Source organism: Vicia villosa, linkage group LG2 (assembly GCF_029867415.1).
Source record: "Vicia villosa cultivar HV-30 ecotype Madison, WI linkage group LG2, Vvil1.0, whole genome shotgun sequence".
NCBI lineage: Eukaryota > Viridiplantae > Streptophyta > Magnoliopsida > Fabales > Fabaceae > Vicia > Vicia villosa.
The window spans coordinates 10,632,719-10,658,082 of record NC_081181.1 but is presented as its reverse complement, the minus strand read 5'-3'; the positions used below and the strand labels follow the sequence as shown (position 1 = coordinate 10,658,082).

The window sequence follows — 25,364 nt, the reverse complement described above, 5'->3', positions numbered from 1 at the left end:
AAAATCCTTACTATGTTGTGAACATTTATTCTTCTTGTGAAACCAATAAGAAGAAAATCATGTGGATGAATTTCTTGATTTGAAGAGGTCTTTTAATGATGGTGAATGGATTATGGGAGGAGACTTTAATGCTATCAAGAATGGTAGGGAGAGGAAAAGAAGCGCGGTTTTGGTGAATAATAAGGATATCGAGCTTTTCGTGGATTTTATTTACAAGAGTGCATTGGTGGACGTGTCGTGTAAAGGAAAAAAATTTACTTGATTTAGCGGGGATGGAAAAATAAAGAGTAGGATTGATCGTTTCCTTCTATCTAGCACCATGGTGAATAGATGGGACGTCGTTGGCCAAATGGTTGGAGATAGGGATATATCAGATCATTGTCCTATTTGGATTGTGGTTGATAAGCACAATTGGGGGCCGAAACCATTAAAATTCAACAATGAGTGGTTCTCTTTCGAATCATTTATACCTTTTGTGGAAAAGGAGTGGAAAAGCTTGAAGGTCCATGGAAGAGGAGATTTTGTCTTAAAGGAGAAACTTAGACTTATTACAGATAAGCTCAAGAGATGGAACAAGGAGGTGTTCGGGAGGATCGATTTGGAGGTAGAGGAAGGAGTTCATGATATCAACGTCATTGATGAAAGGTTAGATTTCCCTTCACTTTCTTCTTCTTTTGAGGATGATCTTGTTTTTAGAAAAGAAGCGTCTTGTAGATTTTGGAGGAATTTACGGATTAAAGAAAACATGCTTTTACAAAGATCTAGATTATCTTGGCTTAAGGAGGCCGATTCGAATAGTGGATTTTTTCACAAAGTAATGAGACAAAGAAGAAGAAGCAACCATATTGGACCTGTCATTTCTTCGAGAGGAACGGCGGAATTGGTGGAAGAGGTTAGGGAGGAGGTTTTCAACCATTTTGAGCGCAAGTTTTTGGATTCGGAAGTGAAACGTCCATTGTTAGAAGGCATTCCTTTCAAGGCTATCAATAGGAAGGAGGTGACAGATCTTGAGAAACTGTTCCAAGAGATAGAAATTAAGAAGGCAGTGTGGGAGTGTGGAGGGTCGAAAAGCCCGGGGCCAGATGGTTATTCCTTTCCTTTCTTAAAGAAATGTTGGCATATTATTAAAGAAGATGTTATTAATTTTTTCAACTATTTCTTTCAAGGACGTTCTATTTCAAAGGGAATCACTTCCTCCTTTTTGACGTTAATTCCTAAGTCTAACAACCCGATCGGTTTGGATGGGTTTAGACCCATTTGTTTGGTGGGATATTTATACAAGGTGATGGCTAAACTTTTGGCGGGTAGATTAAAAGTGGTACTCAGTTCTATAATTTCTCCTTGTCAAAATGCGTTTGTTCCCGGTAGGCAATTATTAGACTGAGTGGTTGTGGCGAATGAGGTGGTGGATCATGCGAAGAGAGAACGGCGAAATTGTGTTCTCTTCAAAGTGGATTTTGAAAAAGCTTACGATAATGTGGATTTGAATTTTCTAAGATACATGTTAAATAGAATAGGTTTCGGTGAACAGTGGAAAAGATGGATGGAGCTTTTGGTGTTTTCTAGCAATATGTCGGTCTTAGTCAACGGAAGTCCAACCAAGGAATTCAAGGTTTCTAAAGGTTTAAGACTAGGTGACCCCCCACCTTTCTTATTTGTTTTAGTGGCGGAAGGTCTTACGGGGCTTGTAAAAAATCTGCTGCAATGGGTGAATTTCAAAGCTACTCCATTAATGGAAGGTGCGAAGTGGATATTCTTCAATTTGCAGATGACACTCTTATAGTGGGAGAGGGTAGTTGGAAACATGTGTGGGTGGTTCGAGTGGTGCTTCAGGCTTTTGAAGTAGTGTCGGGGCTTGGAATCAACTATCATAAAAGTAAGTTGATTGGTATTAATTCTAATAATCATTTCCTAGAGGCGGTATCCCACTTTCTATCTTGTAGGTTGGAAGAGAACAATTTTTATTTTTTGGGTATTCCTATCGGTTTCAACCCGAGGAAGGAGGCCACGTGTTTGTTGAAAATGAGAAGGCGGTTGGAGAGATGGACGAATCGCTTCTTGAATTTGGGAGGTAGAATTACTCTTTTAAAGTCTGTTCTTAGCTCGTTGTGCATATTCACCATGTCTTTCTTCAAGATGCCGAAAAAATGGTGAAAAAATTCATTAGTGTGCAAAGTAAATTTTTATGGGGCGGAGTGGAAGATAGAAGTTGCATTCATTGGATAAAGTAGGGGGTGTTACTTTACCTTTGAGTAATGAAGGGTTAGGTATAAAATATTTGGCTATGTTTAATTTGGCTCTTCTCAATAAGTGGAGGTGGCGGATTCTCCAAGGGCACCACTCCTTGTGATTAAATGTTTTAAAAATGCGGTACGACGATTTGATCTCAGGTGTGCGGATCGAATGGCAAGGTAAATGTTCTTTCATCTTGTTCCGTATGGTGGAAAGATATTTTAAAGATTAATTCTTCTGCTACTTCTTCTTCTATTCTAAAAGATCCTATTATTGATAGAAGTAGATTTATTATCCATAATCGTCATAACACACCGTTTTAGAATTCTATTTGGTTGGATGAAAAAGCTCTAAAGGAGGTGTACCCAGATTTATTTATTTTTTCTCGTTTGAAGAATGTGTCGCTGGTGGCAATGGGGGATATGGTGGATGATATGTGGCGGTGGGGTGATATCGGGTTGTCCGATTTAGTGGAGGAGGATCTGGTTTTATCGGTTCAATTATTGTCTTTAAAGGGCCGGTTGGAGGATTTCAATGGGTGGACGGTTGGTAAGGACACCGTGGTTTGGTCTGGAAATTCGGAGAGGGAATTTACTGTGGCCTCATGTTATGAATATTATGAGAATTTACGGATTCCGTTTGGTCCGCCAATTAGACATGCGAAAGCTTTTGGCCTATTATGGAAAATGCAAGTGCCTTTCAAGATAAAGGCGTTTGGATGGAGGTTTTTTCATAATAGGCTCTCAATGAAGGACCTTTTGGTGATTAGAGGTATGTCTTTTCATTCGGAATATTTAAAGTGTATTTTTTGTGGCTATTGTGCGGAAACTAGGGATCACTTCTTTTTTGGTTGTTGGGTGGTGAAAAATATTTGGAGAGAAATAGCTTTTTGGGTGGGTAAAGATTTTTTTTTAAGAACCGTGTTTATCAAATTTTATGGATTGGCACAGTTTTTTCCATAGTAAAAAGGTGTTGGATAGAAAACTGGATGTTATTTGGATAACTACAACGCGGAGCATTTGGTTGGTTAGAAATGGCGTGTGCTTTCATAAGGAAGGGTGGAATGTGAATAATATAGTTTGGAATGTTAAGTTGTTAATATGGAGATGGTTTTATCGCGGGAAAATTATACACCCCAATTACTCTTTCTACGAATTTAGTATGGATCCTTTGTATTATCTCTCGTAATGTAATTGATTTGTAATTTTTTTCTTTTGGCGGAAATTTCCGTTCTTTTTGTAATCGGGTTGGAGAACCCTTAGTTCTCATATTATCTTGTTTTCTAAAAAAAAAAAACAAATCTATGAAATATCTTATTTAACTTAAATTTAAGTAATTTCAATTGACAAATAAAAAAAAAATTTAAAATTCCCTTTTCACTCTATTGGTTTAAAATGTGAAATTGGATAATTATTAGTCTTTCAAATTCTTCTGTTAGTTTTTTTTAACTGTTAATCAAGAAAATTTCTTTGCCAACCTCCCTACCTTCTAGTCCACCTCTGGTGAAAACCCCATACTACCCCTGACTTCGGAAATGCATTTCCGAAAATGCAAGAAAAAGGTGTTTTCGGAGATGCATCTCTGAAAACGCCTTTTTTCTTGAAAAAATTGTCTTATTTCGGAAGTTCATTTCCGAAAACAGTATTTCGGAAGTTCATTTCCGAAATGCTGCGCGTTATGCAGATTTATCAAAACACTCCCCCTCCCCCATTCATTTACCCTAACTCAAATCAAAAACAAGCAAAGGCGAAAATTTGTGCAAACACACTTCCAAGGCTGCATCAAGGCTCCAATCACATTGCTATACAACATTCAAAAGCCCACAAATCACTCAATTTGTAAGTTTTAAATTTGTTAGATTCATTATTCAAATGCATGTTATTTAGGGTTTCAATTGCATAAATGATATATGGACTGGTTGTTAGTAGTATTTAGGTTGTTTAGAAGCTTTTTGAATTGGTTTTATGTTTGATTTTGGGGTCTGCCATGGAAGTTGCAGAAAACTCCATCGCAGGGGTGTTTCGGAAGTTCATTTCCGAAAACACCTCCATCCCAGTTTTCGGAAATGAACTTCCGAATTGTATCAGAAGTTCAAATTTTTTAGTTTTTTTATTTTGTCTCGCATATTAATCGATTTCAATTGTTTACAGGAACATGTCAGACAACCAATCAGCACGCATCAGACAGGGTAGGGAGACCCAGACTGCGTCGGCTAGAGAGGGTAGGGAGTGTCCGTTTTAATTTGCAAGTACTTTATTTTTAACGCCTTTGTTTATTGTGCCTGTTTCTTTGAAGTTTGTGTGCATGCGTTCTGACTTCTTTGACGGCGTGTCGCTGGTTTCCAACGTCTTTGTTCTTTAATGACTTGTCTGTTTCCTAAACGTTTTTGTCCCCTTTCTTCTTTTATAAAAGGAGGTCTCATGGACCTTTCTTTCTTCATTTTTACGCAGGAATGGGTGGCGCTAAGGGAAGAAAGGGTTCTTCAACCTCGTGCTCTCGCGGAGTGAAGGAGGTGAAGGAGGTGAAGGAGAAGAAGAAGGTTTTGACTGGTTCTGCTTCTCGTCCCCTGGGGTTCCATGGCTCGGACGTGCAGGCTCAGTCTTCAGGCGTGAGAGTCATGATCAACGCTGATGGTTCTGAGACTGAGTGGGATGAGGATTGGTATAATTATCTTCATTTGGAGGAGTTCGCTCGTCGGGCAGAATAACGTGTTTTTGTTTTGTTTGATGTGTATTTTGTAACGCTCGTCGGGCAGAATAACGTGTTTTTGTTTTGTTTGACGTGTTTTGTTTTGTTTTGTTTTGATTTCGGATTGTATCTTTCGCACAGTGTTTTTGGATTGGATTTATCATCTTAGTATTTTCAGTTTATCTGTTGCTTATTTTTATTTGGCGTTTGCGTTTAATTAAAATGCGAGACAGTTTAAGAAAAAACATAAAAAAAAACACAGTTTCTCCATAATTCGGAAGTTCATTTCCAAATTCACCCCCATGAGGTGTTTTCGGAAGTTCATCTCCGAAGACACCCCCCCCCATGAGGTGTTTTCGGAGATGCACTTCCGAATTATGGAAATTTTTTAAAAAAAAAAGCGCTTCGAAAGTTCATTTCCGAAGCAGGGGTATTTTGGGATTTTCGCTGGGGGTGACCCCCATAGGGAGGTGGCTAAAGAAATTTTCTTAATCAATGGTATATTAAAGAGAGAACTCAAGTTCTCCAAACAGACTAATATAAAGAGTTTGACTGCAACCAAAAAAGAAAAATTACACACCAATTAATTGCACACTACGGAAAAAAAACAACGAATTTTTGGTAAATTCATAAAAGTCACAATTGGGATGCTTAATTTTATCTATATGAGCCCATCTCCACGCCAAATATTTTATCACCCAAACAATATCCAAAACATTCCAAGTATCGATATTGAAAACTAAAATTATTTAAAATATGCAAACTACTGCTTGATAATTTTCAAATTTTTAAAATAATTACAATTTTTATAATTTTAAATTTGACCCAAAAACCTTTAAGTTTTAATAAAATTGACACACAAAATTTAACAATGAATCTTTAATAATATTTGCAAAAAAAAATTAAGAAGTTTAACTTTCTTAAAATTTTAAATTTCTATAACCTGTAAGAAAAATTATTGAAATACAAAATTATTTTCATTTATTGATTTTAAACAAAGAAAAAATTGAAATAAAATTTCTGAACTTACGCACATACTTTAATTGACAAGAGAGCCCTACCATCATCAATTTTAATCAATAACGGTTCTTTGGTTTTAAAATAGGGGTTGATATGTGGTTTATATTTTATTTTTTCTGATAGAACTTGATAGTTCTCTAGTTGTTAAGGTGTTTTTCCTTTTATTGTATTTTGGTTTTTTATTTGTCATTAAAATTCTAAAAATAAAACTCAAAAGTTAACAAAGCCTGGTTAGTGCTAGTAATATCAGTTAGATAACATTGATCAATAATTAGTAGAATATATTTGAGACAATAATAAATCCATCATAATCATTCAAGCAAAACAACTTTGAAATACATCAAGCAAAATCAGAAATCAGAAATATATATAAATGCCTTGATATCCTCTTAAAAATTTAAAATTCAAACTAAAACCTTAAGCCAAATTAATCCTTCATCAAATCTCTTTTTTGAGGAACACACTTGTCAAGACCATTTTGGATTGAAGAGATGCTTTGAGCAACTTGATTCCCTATTATATTTAAAAAAAAATCAAACAGTTAAAACTAAAAACAGTGTAATGACCTATTTAACAAACAGAAAAAAAAGAATAATACACATAATTTACCTCATCCATTCCCATCTCAACAACCTTCTCCTGCAATGTACCAACCTCTCTGATATTAAACTTGTTAAGCAATGTGATACTAGATATTGTTGACATTGGTTGAATGACCAAATCATCCATCACCATAAACGTTATAACATCTTTCACAAAACCATTTTGAATAGAAACATTGTCATCAACAACTTTCTTTCCAACATAGCGCGTGAGACTGTTCATAGCTCGCTTGCACTTAGAGCAAGGAGTTGTGCTATCACATGTGACATCAAAAGTACAGTTACTTGGGCATTTGTAAAACAAAAATGTCCCTCCAGATTCAACATTATTGTTAGAGTCTGCATCATTTGCGGGAAGAAGGCCAGAGATTTCAGTTGAAGTTATGGGAGCTCTTGGATTCAAAAGAACGTCCTTTGTTTGGCCAAGTTGCATGTAATTTTCGCTCATGTTTTCAACACTGTCGTAGAGATTTCCTATGCTACCAACCATGCCGTTCTTGGTTAGTAGTTTCACAACTGTTCCAACAGGTAAGCGGAGCAAGTTGAAGAGAAAATCAATGACATTTTTAGATGCTTCAGCGAACAGAACTTTTTGATTTTTGGTGTCAATAAGAAGTTTGAGGGTCACTCTAGCTGTGGCAGAAGAAGAAGATGCCATATTTGGGATACATTTCTTAGAGAACCGGTTTTTTGGAGTTGATTTGTGGTAGCTTCTTTGTTTTTTGTCTTTGTAGCTTTTTCTTTTTTTATGTATAAGCTTTAACTTTTGGAACATGTTGTGCCAAACTGCCAATACTAATAGTTTACTTTTCTGTATTTGGTTTGGACTTAAAAAAGAAAAAACTGTAATCTCGTACGTACAAAGAATAAAGGCCGTGGCGTGTTCATTTATAGGCAGAAAGTTGAACAAATATTTTAACATTAATTAGCAAAAACTTGGGAATGTGGAAAGCCTATAGTATTCAACCGAGATATCATTCAAACCGTTACAGCTAGTAATTACATAGCTGTTCAGTGTTTCATGCAGGAGGGTGGGGGTAGCTGTTCAGTTTTCTACTTTGAGTTTTGAATGATCACTATCACATATATCCTCTCATTTATACTTTATTCATTTCAGATAAATATCACTTTAGCAAAAAATTATATTTTGAATTGAATACAGTATTATTTTCATTTTGAATTAAATATCACAATAAAATATTGTTCAATGAAATTACTTTTTTTTTTTTGTTGACGTTGTTGCTTTAAAGATGAAATGGTTTGAATTCTGGTGATGCTTGGCAAAGTCTATGGTTCTAGAACTTGATTGGGTGGTTACCCTGGTTTAAATTCTGTAACTTTGGCTAATTCAGCCATTTGTTTTGAATCAAATATTTCTCTACTAAAAAAAAATCTTTTGCGAAATAATGGTTTTTTTAAGCAATGATTATATTATATTGATAAGAGAACCTAAGTTCTCAAAGCTTGTTACAAAAGAACACGAGCAAAAACTCGAGAGAAAAATTACACGCCAATTGCATCTTACGATAAATAAAACATAGGGTTCCTACTAAACTTGTAAAAATTACAATTGGGTTGGGTAATTTTCCCAACAAAAGCCCAATGCCAAACCAAAGCTTTCACCCCCCAAACTATATCGGAAATGTTCCACGTATTTTCCCTAAAAATGATACCGTTCGAATCGTCCACAAAGACCAACACACCGCCAACCACACCACTCCCTCCTTTCCCTTTTTAACTTTATCTTTCTTTCCGAAATCGCACCATTTCAAAAAAATTTCCTTAAAATCCCTCCCTTTATAATTATCAAAACCGAGTCACACGGCTATATCCCTCCAAACTAAATCCACATTGGGGCAAAGCAAAAGCGTATGGACCTAAGTTTCTTCATTCATACAGTAATAAACACAAGAAGAATTAGAATATGGTAAAATACCTCTCTAAGATAATGCTCCTCTCGTCGGTAAAATATTAATAAAACACCGCCATCCAAAAGCTTTAATCTTCATAGGAACATCCATCTTCCAAACATATGAAAGTGCCTTATCATAATTACCAGAGGGACCAAAAGGAATATTTGTTGCGTTTATAAAACGGTAACATCTTATAACCTAGAAAAGAACTTCCGCATTAACCATCCAATGCGCCACATCAGTTTTGGAAGGATACAGATTAACAGTGTCCAACTCTTGCAACATCAGTCTTATTTCTGTTGCAATATCCCTATTGTCCGAAGGACCTTGCTGGTGCAGCAGCCGCGAAACTGGTGGAAAAGCATTCCAGGCCGAAGCTCCTTGCTGATTAAGCGTTGATGTCGCACCCTGCTGTAGCAGCAGCGTATCAGAGGCAGAAACAGGGCTGAACAGACGGATTCGGGGAATGCTGAAATCCCCCCACACCCATGTTCCGTCACGCCAACCTCCCATTAGAGCCACCAGAACATCCTGCAAATAAGATTCATAATATAACAGTGGAAAGAGGTCTCCAAGAATGCCCGAAGAGTCCAATTGGAATGCCAAAACGAAGGAATAAGACCATTTCCCACTGTAAATTTACAAGTTGAGTTGAAGAAGCCTAAAGGCCTAACCACCTCCAAAGACAAAATATCGTTCCACCAAGGCGACTTGGTAACCGACCCATTGCCTTTATCTCCGTCATGAACCACGGTAAGATTAACATCACCGTATCTAGCTTTCAAAACCCCATACTACATTGTATCGGGATGGTTAAGAATTCTCCACTTCCATTTGCATAAAAGCGCCAAATTAAAATCCTCGACCCTTTTGTTGGTGCTTTTATTGGCTGATTGACATCTATGTTTGGCTAAAACATAATAGCAGCAAAATGTAATACAATGTATAAATCTTGCAAATATAAAAGAACAAAACAGGTACAAGCAAGATGTTATATGGAATGTCATGACATCAACTCATGACATCGCGCCTGCAGAAATAGAATGAAGATTCAGTCTGATACTCAACAGATACAGAATATTCGTGGAATATTTTATAATCCAATATGGCGCAGATTTAAAGGTCTAAAGAATCAAGTTAGAATATTGAAGAATTAGATCAGAAGATTGAAGATTCAGCAGTTTCTAATTTAGGAGATAAATTAGGAAACTTATGATTAAAAGACCTTGATTGTAGCAGAAGATTTCTGCTGATTTGTAACAGCAAGGAGTGCTGTGATTTGTAAGCCCAAGTCTAATTAGGAATAGGTTATAAATAGAAACCTTTGTAACCTAGTTTGATATAGAAAACCTTGTTTAGAAAAGATGTAGTCATTAGGGTTTCTATAGGTAGACCACCCAGGTTGTGGGATGGCTGCCATGTCCTTCTCAAAACCTGTAGGTAATAGAAGTGATTGTTCTCACTCGAAACCTGTAGGTAAGAGTTGAGTATTATGTTCTTGATTGAAGCTGTGAAGAAAGATCAAGTTATTGTTCATCGTTAATTGTGTAAATAGCTGTTGCAGGGTTGTAACAGTTACGTATCACTAGAGAGTGAGCAGAGGTTCTCTTGTCTTGTATGGATGTCTAAGATAAAGGTTGCATTGGGTAGTGACTAGGTAAACCAGAGGTTGTTTACATAAAATAGTACTACTGATAGTGAAATCTTCTTCTTGGCTTGGTAGCCCCCAGAGTAGGTAGTTTAAAGCGAATTGGGTTAACAATTAAATGTGTTATTTATCTTCTGCAATGTTTTGTTTGTTCAGTCATGGATGTTGTGACATCGTGTATAACATCAGGTCCAGGTTTGATAGTTGTTCCTTTACAGAACCATTAAAGGTTACTACCTGGTTATGTTGACTGAACATATATGATCCCAGTACTCGTGGACTACTTCTTAGGGGTAATTTAAAATTGGGGATCTTTATGTTCTTCCTTTGCTAAGTTAATAACAGATCAGATGTCTTGACATCGTAAGTGACATCCTGAGTCTGTCATACCAGAATTTCACCTTCTAACCCCCAAACCTCCCTTCTCAATCGGAAGACATACCGCATCCCACCTCGCCCAATGAATACACCTTTTTTCTTCCGATCCTCCCCCACAAGAAGTTACTTTGAATTTTAACAATGTCCTTTATGACTTTCTTAGGTGCCTTGTAAAAAGATAGCATAAAGATCTCTAAGCTACCAAGGACCGACTTTAGAAGTGTAAGTCTTCCTCCAAAACTAAGAAACCTTCCTTTCCAACTTGCCAATCTTTTCTTAATTATCCTCACCAACGAGTCCCAAGTGTAAATTCTTCTAGGATTGCTACCGATCGGAATTCCTAAGAACGTGAACTCTTTTCCTTCCCTCCTACACCCGAGGAAATTAGTAGCCACCTCCATGAAATTATTGCTAATGTTTATTCCGATTAATTTGCTTTTGTGGAAGTTTATGCCTAACCCCGAAATCAATTCAAACGCTCTCAAAACCGATTTCATAGCCCAAAGATGAGACGAACTACTGTTTCCAACCAAAATCGTATCATCCGCAAATTGAAGGACATCTATAAAGGTCCTTCCGTTAAAAGCAAATCCCGTGAAATCACCATTTTCCATCGCTATATTAACCAATCCCTTCAATCCTTCCGCAACAATGACAAAAAGAAACGGAGAAATTAGATCGCCTTGCCTCAATCCCCTCTCCACCATGAACTCTTTAGTAGGGCTCCTATTCACCATCACCGACATACTACTAGTAAAAACCAAGGCATCCATCCATCTTAAGCAGTTCTCTCCAAACCCCTTCTTATCATCATACTTTGAAGAAAATCCCAATTGACCTTATCATAAGCTTTTTCAAAGTCTACCTTTAAAAGTAAACAAGGTTTATTTTCCTTGATAGAAAATTCCACCATCTCATTAGCCACTAAAACCCCGTCCAACAATTGTTTCCCGGGAACAAAAGCGCTTTGATTTTTAGAAATAACGCTTCCAATTACTTTTTTGAGCCTTCCGGCCAATGCTTTAGAAATAATATTATGAATACATCCTACCAAACATATAGTCCTATAGACATCTAAGTCTAACGGGTTATTAGCCTTAGGAATCAATGACAAGAAAGACGAAGTTATTGATTTAGATATAACAGCCCCGGAACGAAAGTCCTTAAAACAAGAAACGACATCCTTCTTAATAATCTCCCAACACTTCTTAAAGAAAGGAATAGAGTATTCGTCCGGGCCTGGGCTCTTGGATCCATCGCAACTCCAAATCGCTTCTTTAATCTCACCTTCCTCAAATGGAAATTCAAGAGAATTTTTATCTTCCGCATCTAGGATTTTGAAAACATCCCCTTCCAAAACAGGCCTATGCCCTTCGGTCTCCTTGAATTTATCCTTAAAATGCTCGAAGAAAGCAGCTTTTACACCCTCCACCGAAATAAGAAGTCCTCTCGAGGTTGAAATAGGACCAATGAAATTGCGCCTTAAACCTTTCGTCATTACCGCGTGAAAGAACTTACTATTTACATCACCATCATTGAGCCACTTCAATCTCGCTTTTTGGATTAACATGTTCTCCCTAATTTTATGATTCAACCAAAAATTCCGATATGCCTTTCTCATTTCTTCCGCCTCCTCTTCAACATCCGAAGGAAGATTGTCTATATCATTTATTTCTCTAATAACGCCTTCTTCCAATTCCATATCGATGATGCTAAAAACGTTTAAATTCCACCATCTTAGCCTAATTTTGAGAAGCCTCATTTTTTCCTTCAAGACATAATCCCCGCGCCTGAAAACTTCCATCTCCCTCCATTCCTTCTCAATAAAGCCTATGAACTCCTTATTTTAAAACCATTCGTTATTAAATTTGAAAGGCTCCGGTCCCCAATCCTCTTTATCCGCCACAAGCCACATGGGACAATGATCGGATATGTCCCTTAAACCAATATGTTGCCCCACTTCTCCCCACCAACTCACTATATTGTTTGAAACAAGAAAACAATCAATACGGCTTTTCGATCTACCATCACTACCGAACCAGCTAAATTTCTTGACTTTGCAAGGCACGTCCACCAACCCTATATCGTTTATGAATCCCGAGAATTCCTCCCACTCCATATGATTTCCCACTTCTGACCTACCTTTCCTCTCTCCACCGTTTTTTACCGCATTGAAGTCTCCACCTATCAACCACTCGCCATCTTTGAACCTATCCTTTAAAACCAGTAAGCTGATACACAATACTCTTTTCAAATTTAAAGAGCAGGGTGAATACACGTTGCAAATATAATACATTTTCTCTTTCCACTTGACTTTAACACCAAGATACCATGCACCCCTAAAGCTGCAAATAACATCCAATGTTCTAGAATTCCACAGAATAATGAGACCTCCTGACTATCCCTCTGAATCAGAAACAGAAAAATCAACCCCCTTTTCTCTCCAAAAACTTCTAGCAGCTGAAACTGGACACAATTTCATTTTCGTTTCCTGTAACAAGAAAACGTCCTCCTTCCCTTTTGCTAATAATCTGTTGGATACGCCTTCTCCTGACAAAACTACAACCCCCTAATGTTGAACGAGCCAATAATCATTGAGAAAATATTGGTCGCTCCTCCCCTCCTTCCTTAGACGCCATAGATGAAACTTCCAATTCCTAAATCTTCTTTTTGAACAAACTGTCAGGCTGCGAAGATACCACTCCTAATTTGCCAATTGATTTCCATAACAATTCCCCCTCCATGACGTAACGAAACAACATGTCTGTTATAAGATCTGAGGAGATCCGATTCCTCCGATTGTTCTCCATGATGCAATTCTGTTATCCCTCTTGTTGAACATGTAGGAACAAAGAATTGAGAGATGGGGTCAGATAAAGCAGAAGGAGACCCTTTGAAAGTTCCCCAACTCTTAACAAAGGTGTCTCCTTTTTATTCTCCAACCTTTTGGGCCTAACCTTGGGCTTCTTTCCTGGCCCTACAAAAGCATTTATTTTTTAAAAATAAAGTAACTTCTTTTTATTTTTCCATATCTCACCTCTACTTGGTAACCCCAATAATATGGTCCCACCTGAAGGAACAAAAGCATAAAATTTTGTACCACTTGATGTAGACGCACCGCCTTTACCATAATAAGCTTTGCTGACACGTAAAGTTTGGCTTATATCGATGCTTCTTTCTCTACTATCCTCCATATTCTTAGCATGTTCCACCGCTTCATCAAAGGAAGCGTGAGTCTCCAACCTACCCGCCTGCCTTGATCTGACCTCTGTCTGAAGAAAAGGTTGGGAACAGACTTTACCCTTCTTCTTAGCCTTGGCCCTAGACTCCCTTTCGCTTGAACCCGTCGTGGAATACCCTTCAGTTAAATCCATGTCTCTTTTACCATAATCCTCCCCTTCCATGTCTCCGTCAAGATTTCCACATGAGTCCTCCGAACTAGAAATATACGTCTGATTATTCTTCAAAAGAGCGCTTGTTCTTGTAATGCGCATAGGACCAAAAGAATCCTCTCTGCACACCAATATAAATTCCTCTCAGTCTATCGCCACCTTCAAGTTTTCAACCAAAGTGAAAGATGTTGATACCCTTACCATCAACCTAGCGATGTCCATACAAGTTTTGTTTGCTGTGTTTTCATCTAAATAAATGAACGACCCAAACGAATTGGCCAAAGGCACAAAAAAATCCAAATACCAAGCGTAGCATGCCACTCCATAGAATTGAATCCACATCACCCTCTCCTTATCAATATCAGATATTTTCCATGGCCTAATCTTCTTAAACCACTGTTTCTACCAAGTAGAACCTTATCCAATCATATCACTGATATAACCATCTTCCAAATCCTCTAACAAGCACAAGTTAGCACCCAAATGTGTAGCTCTAACAGAAAAAACACCTTCCACCTCGAAGTGAGATTGAATGTTGTACGATGAGCCGGGAAACCAAACTACTCCCACAAAAGCCTTCTGAAGATTGGCCTTAACTTCTTCATTGGAAACGAAATTAAAAGATAGTAAACCCCCTGCAAAGTATTCTTTCTTCTCCTTTTAGACCACATCCGCAAAGGAACCTCCTTCACAAACACCCACGTTAGCGTACACCTCTGTCCTCGCCCTCTTATAATCTGCAGCGTATGTAACCCCATACTTTCGACCCTCCCTTCCCCCCTAAACACCAGCATCTCAACACCCCTCATTCTCTCAAATCTTGAGATGTTAGCGTGGATCTTCTTTGCATCAATCAAGATATTATCCAACCGAACCGCTAAAATTCTCGCGTCCTCTACATCCACAAAACGGGCAAAACCATACCTCTTCCCAAACTTATTCTTTCTTGGTGGAATTACCACCTCCACCACCTCTCCATGACTCCTGAATAAATCGAAAATATCTGAAGCTCTGATTCTATCAGAAAAGACAGAGAAAAAGATAGAAATAATCACCTTATCAGCTCCTACTTTGCGCCCTCCATTGAACGGAAAACTGTCCCACCTTGGTCCGACTGACCGGAAAATCTTCCTCTTGGCTGTCTTCCACTCCATAGCGCAGTTCTTTACGTGTTCATTTTAGAGTCTCCGCTTTTTCAATCCTATGTTTAAATTTTATTTCAATTTCTTAACTAAAAAAATCATATTAATCATATTAGTCTTTTAATTCTTCAAATTGTATGTTTCTAATTAGCAATAAATAAATTAAAAAATTGATTGTTAAATTCGTCACTAATAGATAAAAAGAAATAATGTTGTTCGGTTTGAACAATTAAGAAATATATATGATAGTTTTTTAAGATAAGAGATCAAAATAGACTCTAGTGTCAGTATACAAAATTAAAAGGGATATTAAACCATATTTTTTTAAAAATATTTTACACCTATCATAAACTTTTCATTTTGACAAAAAAACGTCCCATAAATTTTAGAATTCGAATGTGTTTTTGAAATTTTTATTTTCTAGTTTTCAAAATTATTGAATTCATCGACAAACACAATTAGGGGTGGAAATTTCTCAGGCCAATAACAGGGGCTTATAAGCTAGCCTATATAGGCTCAGGCCTGGCCACACATTTTTTTAAATAGAGAAGGTCTAGACTTTTTTATAAGCCTATATAATTAAAAAGGCTAGGCCTTAGACCCTAAACAAAGTCTTTTAAACCTACCAGGCTGGCCTATTTATATAAATATAAATAATTTTTTATTATCATTATGTTATGTTTTGTACTTTGAATTAAAATACATAAATAAAACTTATTATCTTGAAGACCTTGTGTAATACGGTGAACTGACTTTAAAGAAATGTTGCGGATAGCAAGAGTCGCCACCGACTTTTATTTTATCCAATTAGGAAAGGCAAAAATAATAGGAAAGACCTTTGAAAAGACTTTGAGTTCGGGGGGTAGGTTATACAAAGGGAAGGTGTAAGAACCCTTTGTATCCATGGTTATCCATGGGCTCTTAATTGCTTAGCTCACTTGTTTGTTTAAATTGTTTGAAAGAGTGTCGTGTGTGAATTGAAAAGATTTTTGAATAAGGACTTTAGCTTGTAAATAAGCGTAGCCTTTTGGAAATCGTTTTGAAAAGGAGGTGTGAAAAGCATTTGATTTTGATTTGAATGGAGCAAGCAATTAAGAACTACCTACCCTAGGTTTATCTTTCATGTCCTTTAAGTCTTTCGGGCGAAAGGGTCTATCCATACCATGAGAGGGCAGGAAGTCTTTCATTGGATTTGAAAGGGTCATCGAGAGTATCGTTCGCCATAAGACTATCCCTACCATAAAGAGGGCAGGTAGTCTAAGGGAAGGATATAATAGTCATTTAGGCAACATGTAAAGACTCCTTAGCATTCGAATGGACGATCATCTTTTATCGAGGCAACATCGAGGGACGAGATCATTTTATTCGTAGGCAACTCGAAGGGACTATGATCTTTTATTCCGAGGGACTATGATGATTTTATCAAAGTCAACAGGCTAAGGAGTCCTTACACTCGAAGGGACTTGACTATTCTGATCGAAAGGCAACAGTGAGAGGAGTTACCCTAAAGGTGGGTGTGTGCAGCAATCACGTGATTGTATTCGATTATATTTATCTTGTATTAGTGAGCTACATCCAGTTATTATTCTTGCCACTCCCTATTCACTAACCACGCAGTTAATATATACAAATAGCAGTTATAGTGTGCGGAAAGTAAAACGCGGAAAGTATAAAGGTCCTAATTACTATTACATCAAAAATTGAATGAGCAACCTATACACCTTCTAGAATTTAAATGAAGGAAATTAAATAATTAAATAAATATCATAATTAAAATAAAGGCATAATTTAAATAATGACAGAAATTAAATAATTAAGATTAAATAATTAAATCTAAAAAATTAAATAAGCAACCATGCGTCAATCATAGAATATGGGGTGAGGAGAGAATCGCGTTGGAAAAGTCGGGATTAAGGAGATTAAATGAAAACCTGAATTGATTTTATTATTTAAGCTAAATCCTAATTTAAAACTAAATTAAATATTTAAGAAAAATTATGTACCAATCCTAATTACGTTAATTAAAAAACTAACCTAAAAATCTAACATTGCCAATGTTAATTTTATACTTATTAATTAATGGTTAATTAGAAAAAAAGTAATATTTAATGGTTAAATAAAAAAGCAAAACCAAAAGAAAAGAAAGAAAATAATAATAATAAATAACAAAGAAACCTGGGCGTTGGGGATCTGATGTGATGACTTCTTGAAGGTCTATGGTGTGCTGCAGTCTTTACAAGCGTTGGATCCAACAAAGTGATGATCCATTGGCTGAGGTGTAAGGCTGCATCATACAGGCGTAGAGGGCGACACACTGGATCCGTAAATAGATAACCTGTTAAAAAATAATGTTGGTGGACAGGTTCGAACTCAGGTCCCTTCCCTCGTCAATAAACGCTTATGCCAATTGTGTTGCCAAAGTCAGTTGATAATATAACAATAGCGAATAATAAAATAGGAGAACAAACTCGATTGGTGAATTCATACAAAAAGGGTCAAACTGGGGTCCACATCTCCAGGCGAGAACCACTAGAACACGGAGAGAGAGAGTGGGCGAACATTGACTGGCCAATCACGGCCTCGCACACATGGAGAGAGAACAAGAAAATTTGAATCAGCCAATGAAGATGCACAATCTTGCCACGCAGTCGGTCAAAATGTCTCCGGGAACTGTTCATCATCTTCTCCCCATCTCCTGCGGATTTAGTCACGGATTCAGCTGCATATTTACCTGCGGTTTTCATAGCGAAATTCTGGAAAACAAACAAAAGCTCATAACACACGTTAATGGAAGAACGAAAGTGTCCAGATCTATCAAATAGGACGCCACGAATTCGATGGTGTGATTATATTGGGCTGAAGAAGCTTTTATCATGTAGAACAAAAACGTTCCTTCTTTATGCCCTAAAATGGTATCTTGAGTTTTATGCGTTAGAGCTTCGCTCTAATGGTTCAGATCTTCCCTGGTACATGTTATGAACTCAAGAAAAGTATTAGTTTCATTTAAAATACAACGCAACCATACATATAAAATTCAACGCATGAACAAACTTTTATGAACGTGATACCATGGCTTCGCGTATTATGGGACCTGATTAAGAGTGTATTCTCACTTTGTATAACCTTAGGAAGAAGACTGGACGACTGGCTTGCTATGAAAGTTGCGGGAACTAAGAATGCAATTCTCACCTATTCTTTGATTTTTTTGCCACTCGTGAACCCTTGTATGCTTGGCTCTCTTTTTTTCCTTATGCCTTGAATAATATGAGTATATATAGAGAATGATTTTAGGGTTACAAGTTTGGAGAGAATCACTGGATTTGGATGGAGAAATTTGATTAAAAAAATGTCAACAAAATCTTTCTATTTTGGTTTTATTCTTTTAATCTCTTCCCATGATTCCATGGCTCCCATGATTGATATTGAAGTGATTAAATATTTGGTGAATGATTTAATAAAATTTATTTCATTAAAATTTGATTTTTATTTGATTTAATTTGAATTTAAATGAATAAAATCAAATGTAAATAAAATAAAAATCATGAAATAAAATTTATATGGCCAATGGACTCCTTTTGGGCTTAATATCACGTGGTAAGTTCAAACATTGAGGCCCATTTGAAGAAAAATCAAGTTTACTAAATGTTGGCTTCATGCATTTTTCTCTAAAATTGCTCAACTTCGACCATGCGTATCTCTCTCAATTTTAAACCTATGAAGGTGTTCTTGACCTTTTAAGAAAGCTCAAGATGTCCTTTAAAGCCTCCTTTTGGTTTCATCTCAATTCAATCTTCCATGGTCATGTATACTTCATTTGAAAAAGATGACTTTTGGTTGACTTTTAAAAGGACCTATAATGTCTTGGATCATATCTCTTAAATGGTGCATTTGTAGCCTTGGCATGTGAGAGACAAAGTTGTATAGAATTCAATCTCCTTCAAATTGAGCTTTGGATGGGAAATTTATGATGTTCCATGTGAAAGTTATGGCTGGTCAAAGTTCAATTGACTTTTAGGTCAAAAACCCTAATTTAGAAACTTTGAGTTTTGTTGATTTTAGAGCTTTCCTTGATGAATCATGATCAACTTTCGATCAAATGATGAATTTAACTTCAAAATATTGATGTTGACCAAAGATCGGGAGTTTTGATTGTGATTTGACCATAATTGACTTTTAGGTCAAAATAGTCGACTATTGACCATTTGAGTAGTTGACTGAGCAATCAGAGCTTGAAACTTGGCATGAGGGCCATTTGAAGCATATGAGAGGCCATGGGATCCACTTGAGGTTTTAGAACTTGATTTTACTTTGAGAGAATCAAAACCCTAGTTGTGGGTTGATTGCTTAGGAGCCAGGTGCGTGTGCCCAATCCCTGTATTGTCTTGAGCATATGAGTCGAAATATTTTGAAATATGATGGGCAAATTTTGGGGTATGACAGCTGCCCCTGTTCAATCTTCTTACACTTGAGGATGTAGATTGGCTTGTGCGCCTGTCAGAATCTGAAAGTGGAAGAGGATTGAACACTAAAATACCAAGAAATTTCCCCTTGATGATGCAGGGACTTTTTAGGAGATGGGCTTAGAGATGCCATCCAGGAAGAGTATTATCGGAGATGGGCTTAAAGATGCCATCCGGATGTTTGAGAGACTTGATTGAGATGGGCTTAAAGATGCCATCCAGCTTGATAGACTTGAGAGTCAGAATACGTCGTACGTTAGATCGTATTTGAAGGATATACTTAGGATGAGTTGTACGTTAGACTGAATCCACTGTATTGATAAGTGTCAAAGTAAGCCGTACGTTAGACTATACTTTTTAGGATGAGTCATACGCTAGACTGGGTCCAGTTTGCATTTGTTAAATGTCTGGAAAATCCGTACGTTAGGCTCAAGGATGGGTTGTACGTTAGACCAGATCTAATTTGCATTTGATAAATGTCTGGAAAGCCGTGCGTTAGGCTGAAAGATGGGTCATATGTTAGACCAGGTCCCCTGTGTTGATAGTTGTCAGAATACACCGTACGTCAGGTCGTATCCCATGATGAGTCGTACGTTAGGCTGGATTCTTTGTATTGAGAAGTATTTGTTGGAGATTGATCGTGTCATCATTGTTCGTGGTAAATGAGATCTTGGAAGGTTGATTGTGTCAACACCGTTCGTAGTAACTGAATTAGATCTTGGAAAGATGACCGTGTCTACACCGTTCGTGGTGATAGAATTAGATCCTTATAGGTTGATCGTGTCAGCACCATTTGTAGTAACTAAATTAGATCTTAGAGAGATGATCGTGTCTACACCGTTCGTGATGATAGAATTAGATCCTTGTAGGTTGATTGTGTCAGCACCGTTCGTAGTAACTAAATTAGATCTTGGAAAGATGATCGTGTCTACAATGTTCGTGGTGATAGAATTAGATCCTTGAGAGTTGGTCGTGTCAGCACCGTTCGTAGTAACTGAATTAGACTTTGGAAAGATGATCGTGTCTACACCGTTCGTGATGATAGAATTAGATCTTGGAATATTGACCGTGTCAACACCGTTCATAGTAACTGAATTAGATCTTGTAAGGATGATCGTGTCTACACCGTTCGTGATGATAGAATTAGATCTTTGAGAGTTGGTCGTGTCAGCACCGTTCGTAGTAACTGAATTAGATTTTGGAAAGATGATCGTGTCTACACCGTTCGTGATGATAGAATTAGATCTTGGAATATTAACCGTGTCAGCACCGTTCATAGTAACTGAATTAGATCTTGGAAGGATGATCGTGTCTACACCGTTCGTGATGATAGAATTAGATCTTTGAGAGTTGACCGTGTCAGTACCGTTTGTAGTAACTGAATTAGATCTTTGAAGATTGGAGATTTTGTTTATCTGTTTGTACCTGTATTCTGAAATAGGTACAGTTAGTCTTTATGCAAAGTCATGATGCATGTATTATATGACGAGTCTCTCAAAAATTGATATGATGTTTCTCAATCTTACACATTGATTAGCATGCTCCTTTATTTTGAACCGGGAGGATCCTCCTTTATCTTCACCTGTGTTGATCAGATCATAGAACTTTTGTCTTCATAGTCATATTCACGAAGTGAAGTCTTCATTATGAAAGTAATTATGTATTGGCAGAACACATTACTAACATCCAGATCAGAACCTGGCCATTCTAATCCACATTATGTCTGAGCTGCCACTTTAGACAATAATGTCGCTTTTTCAAACTTCGCATGCATATTCCTAGACATTCTTCCAGGATAATAGCACATTGTGATGTTGACATCACCCAAGACATAAGTTCGTCTGACACCCAAACTCAAACAAACTCTGACTATCCATAAAGATAACACGTCTCTATAGAATGACTTGGAACACAAGAAACAATTTGTGTTCGCGACACGAAACAAGACTCTACTCTTTACAAAACAACTGTAAAGAATGACCTCAGACTTAACAATGTCTGAGCACTACCCTTAAACCCTATGATTATCACAATTTGACAACCATAACCTAGACTCTAGACTTTCCTCATATCGGAAAGAAGAACATGAGAGACTCAAACAAGACTTAAACAAAACGGAAAAGACTCTAGAAACCTGAGCAATTTAAACAACATACCTAGACTTTAACCAAAGTCTCGATCAAGAGATGTTATTTGAAGAGGAACTGCACCAGGTGGACTTATGCATAGGTTGGAACATGCACTAAGTCAGAACAAGTGATACACACCATCAATGCATGTATTCAGATGATAATGCAAAGAATATTCCTTGCTGGTCTTTAAGAATAAACATGACTTGAGTTATGTTCTGACATCTTGTGTGACATTGTTTTTCTAGCTTAAAGATTAGTCTTTGAAGGACTTTCCATTTGATTAGAAGCAGAATAACATTGTCTTTTTTGATCTTCGTACTTTCTTACCCCCCCTGAGATATACAAATTTAGGACATCTTTTATGTTCGCCCTTGAAGCTCCCTTCATTTGGAATTTTCCATAGTTTCCAAGTTTAGAAACCTCAGTTTACTTGCTACACAAGATTCAGATTGCCACACTCTACAACTTGAAGTAGAAGAAACTATGATTGTATAACCATAAATCAATCTTCAACATACACGTCTGAGCTTTTCATACAGACATTGTAAATATCCATCTCCCATCGAGATATTTAACAGAGTCAGTATGCTTCACCAGATACTCTTGCCACACTTCCTTAATTTGTGAAGATAATAATGAACACGGAGTTTTGGTTCACACTAGTCCTTGAATACATAACTAGAAGGACTTCTCATTTTATAGGTACTAAGTCTCCCGTCAAAGTAATTATTAGTTACTCAGTAAGATTTACTACTCACACTAGTTCATCCTGACTGGTTTCTTCTTCTCAGTCTTGCATCCAGGTTCTACATTCAATAAGTACTAAGTCTCCTGTCAAAGTACTTATCAGTTATTTAGTTAGAATTTGCTACTCACACTAGGTCATTCTGACTGATTACCTTTTCACATTTGTACTCTCTTCTCTTAGCAGATACAATATAAAGAAACTGAAGATCTTGAGATGATGTTGTGACATCTGATATGACATCATCCTTCATGGTTCTTGGTTAACATTTTTAACATCTAATTCATAACACTTGGGGTGGAAACAGAATAATGCAATTATCAGCAATATCCAGACATATCAAGGAATACAATAGCCAACATCCCAATATGCTTTTCTTCAGACTTCCATTCTAACTTTGAGATGATGGATGCCATAGTCTGTACCTATAGAGAAGATTCCCTCATTTAGGTTTTTGGAACAGACTTAGTTATAGCATAACACTGAATTAGTCAAATTCTTCTGAGCCATATGACTTCCTTGATTCCAAACAACACTACCCTTTCTGGATAACTACTAGGGCAGTAAACATTCTTGACCATATTTCACTGTGGTTGAGACACAGTATTCATCTCCAACAACTGCTCTATTGTTATGAATGAAAATACACATATCTGGTTCCATTGATTAGAGGAAAATACCAGATGTAAGCTCATCTTGATTTAAACATAAAGGATCATAAAGGAATACTTTGATGAGTTTTCTTTGGTACTGAGCTTTTTACTTCAGACTTCCATTCTGATTTTGAGATGATGGATGCCATAGTCTGTACCTATAGAGGAGATTCCCTCATTTAGGTTTTTGGAACAGACTTAGTTATAGCATAACACTGAATTAGTCAGATTCTTCTGAGCCATCTGACTTCCTTGATTCCAAACAACACTACCCTTTATGGATAACTACTAGGGCAGTATACATTCTTGACCATATTTCACTGTGGTTGAGACACAGTATTCAGCTCCAACAACTGCTCTATGGTTATGAATGAAAATACACATATCTGGTTCCGTAGATCAGAGGAAAATACCAGATGTAAGCTCATCTTGATTTAAACATAAAGGATTAGAAAGTAATACCTTCATGAGTTTTCTTTGGTACTGAGCTTTTTACTTCTAACAGAATTGGAGTAGAAGCACATGTTAATCGTGTCCTGATCAACTTATAATCAGATGTCTCCTCTTCCAAACTAGGAGTAGGTTCCAAACCAATGTTTTCACACTACATTAGTTTAGCACCAGAACATCTGTTCTTCAGCTGGTAGCTGCATACCAATTCTTAATGTCCTAACATCCGGTAGGACATCTGTTCCTCCTTCTAGGAATACTCCAACCTTGAAATTTTTCAAGGTTCACACTTGCAGATGATTATGAATATCATTGATTAGTTGATATTCAACAACTCTAATAAACCATTCCATATTGAGTGGAATTGAGAGATTTCTCAAGTATCTTTGACACTTTAATTATAGCTGTAAGGTTATGCCATACATTTTGTTGAATATAAATAACCCTAGAATCTTTCTTATACAATTAGGGTTGCACAGAGGCTATGCAACGGAAAATAGCCATAATTCAACAAAATTCACAGAATGTTTACTCTAGATATTAGTTGTAAGCATGACAACTAAGGATTGACTGCAACTCAACCCTGCACAATGCTTGCTTCTGCACCAAGCAACAGACTAGACCTAACCAAGATCCTGACCTGATAAACCCACATAGGTTCTTAGGCTACCTTATCAATATCTTCACTCCCGCATGAAGGTATTGATGCGTTTCTTCTCTGTCCATAGATACCGGTTGAATTAGTTCAATTCAAATTCTTCACTCCCGCATGAAGTCTTTGGATTTAGCACTCCTTTATTCCAGCATCACAGCTCTAGGTCAGGTTGGTCTAATCCTTCACATATAGGTCCACCCTCCACTTCAAGGGACCATACAATATGAATATTCCTTGTTCAAACAATCTTCTACCTTCACCACAACCAGAACGTATCCCTCATGGATCTCATCAGGAAACAGACAGGATGCCTGCTCTAAGACCAATTGAAATTCTAGTAAGGAAGAACTCAAATGTCATATATGGATGTCATGACATCTGATCCGACATTATAAAAACAGATAATATAAGAATACAAATAATAGTGCAGAAAATAAATAACATACAAAATTGTTCATCCAGTTCGGTATACAACAATACCTACTCTGGGGGCTACCAAGCCAGGGATGAAGTCCACTATTAGCAGTATCAATTCAAAGCTAAACTCCCCCGTTTACAACTTCTCACTTAATCACTACCCAATGACCGTTCTACCTAGGTTTTTCCTAGATATGGAATATCTCCATTCCACTCTCAATCATAGCAATGATGTCTAGTAGTCAACACCTCATCCACTACATCAACAACCTTTCACCAATATTCTAAGCACATATACAAAGTTAACTTGAAGTTGCTTACAAGCTTTCTCCAAGAACAAAACTTCACTCATTGCTTCACAGCTTCTGAGTGAGTAAAACAAACCTCTTACCTACAGGCTTCGAGGCACAAATCAGTGACCATCCCACAAACCGGGTGGTTCACTTACACGGCTAACCCTAAAAACTATATCTTGTCAATACTCGGCTAGCTTACTAAAACTAGGTTACAAAGGTTTCTATTTATAACCTATTCCCAATTTGCAAGACTACACATTGTATTATATTTTTGCTGCTATTATGTTTTAGCCAAACATAGATGCCAATCAGCCAATAAAAGCACCAACAAGAAATATTAACAATATTGGAAATGCTAGCTACCGAAAACTCATTTTCCGTATTTGTTCTCCACACAAAGCAATTGGTCTCATTCTTAATTAAACTCACCTTTTCCAACTCTGCTTGCATCCAAACCCAGCTGGGGGACACCAGCACATCCGCTGCTGCTGGTTGTGTGTCAAGACCGCGGCTGAACAGCCGCTCCAACTCCCACTCAAAC

General features: G+C 37.1%; 1 protein-coding gene across 1 annotated transcript; it reads right to left on the bottom strand.

Moving 5' to 3' along the window:
- Positions 1 to 6,258: 6,258 nt before the first annotated feature.
- On the bottom strand, positions 6,259 to 7,242 carry LOC131645852 (uncharacterized). Its single transcript, XM_058916051.1, has 2 exons — positions 6,550 to 7,242; positions 6,259 to 6,453 (listed from the first exon to the last, which is right to left on the bottom strand). Exons 1-2 carry the CDS (start codon positions 7,198 to 7,200, stop codon positions 6,379 to 6,381), a joined length of 726 nt encoding a protein of 241 aa, XP_058772034.1. The 5' UTR covers positions 7,201 to 7,242; the 3' UTR covers positions 6,259 to 6,378.
- Between the last annotated feature and the right edge of the window lie 18,122 nt (positions 7,243 to 25,364).

Excerpts from the sequence above, each read along its gene's own strand:
- LOC131645852 (XM_058916051.1), bottom strand. The coding sequence starts at position 7,200 with ATGGCATCTTCTTCTTCTGCCACAGCTAGAGTGACCCTCAAACTTCTT. Across the intron at positions 6,454-6,549 it reads TTGAGATGGGAATGGATGAG|GGAATCAAGTTGCTCAAAGC; the intron begins GTAAATTATGTG and ends TAAATATAATAG.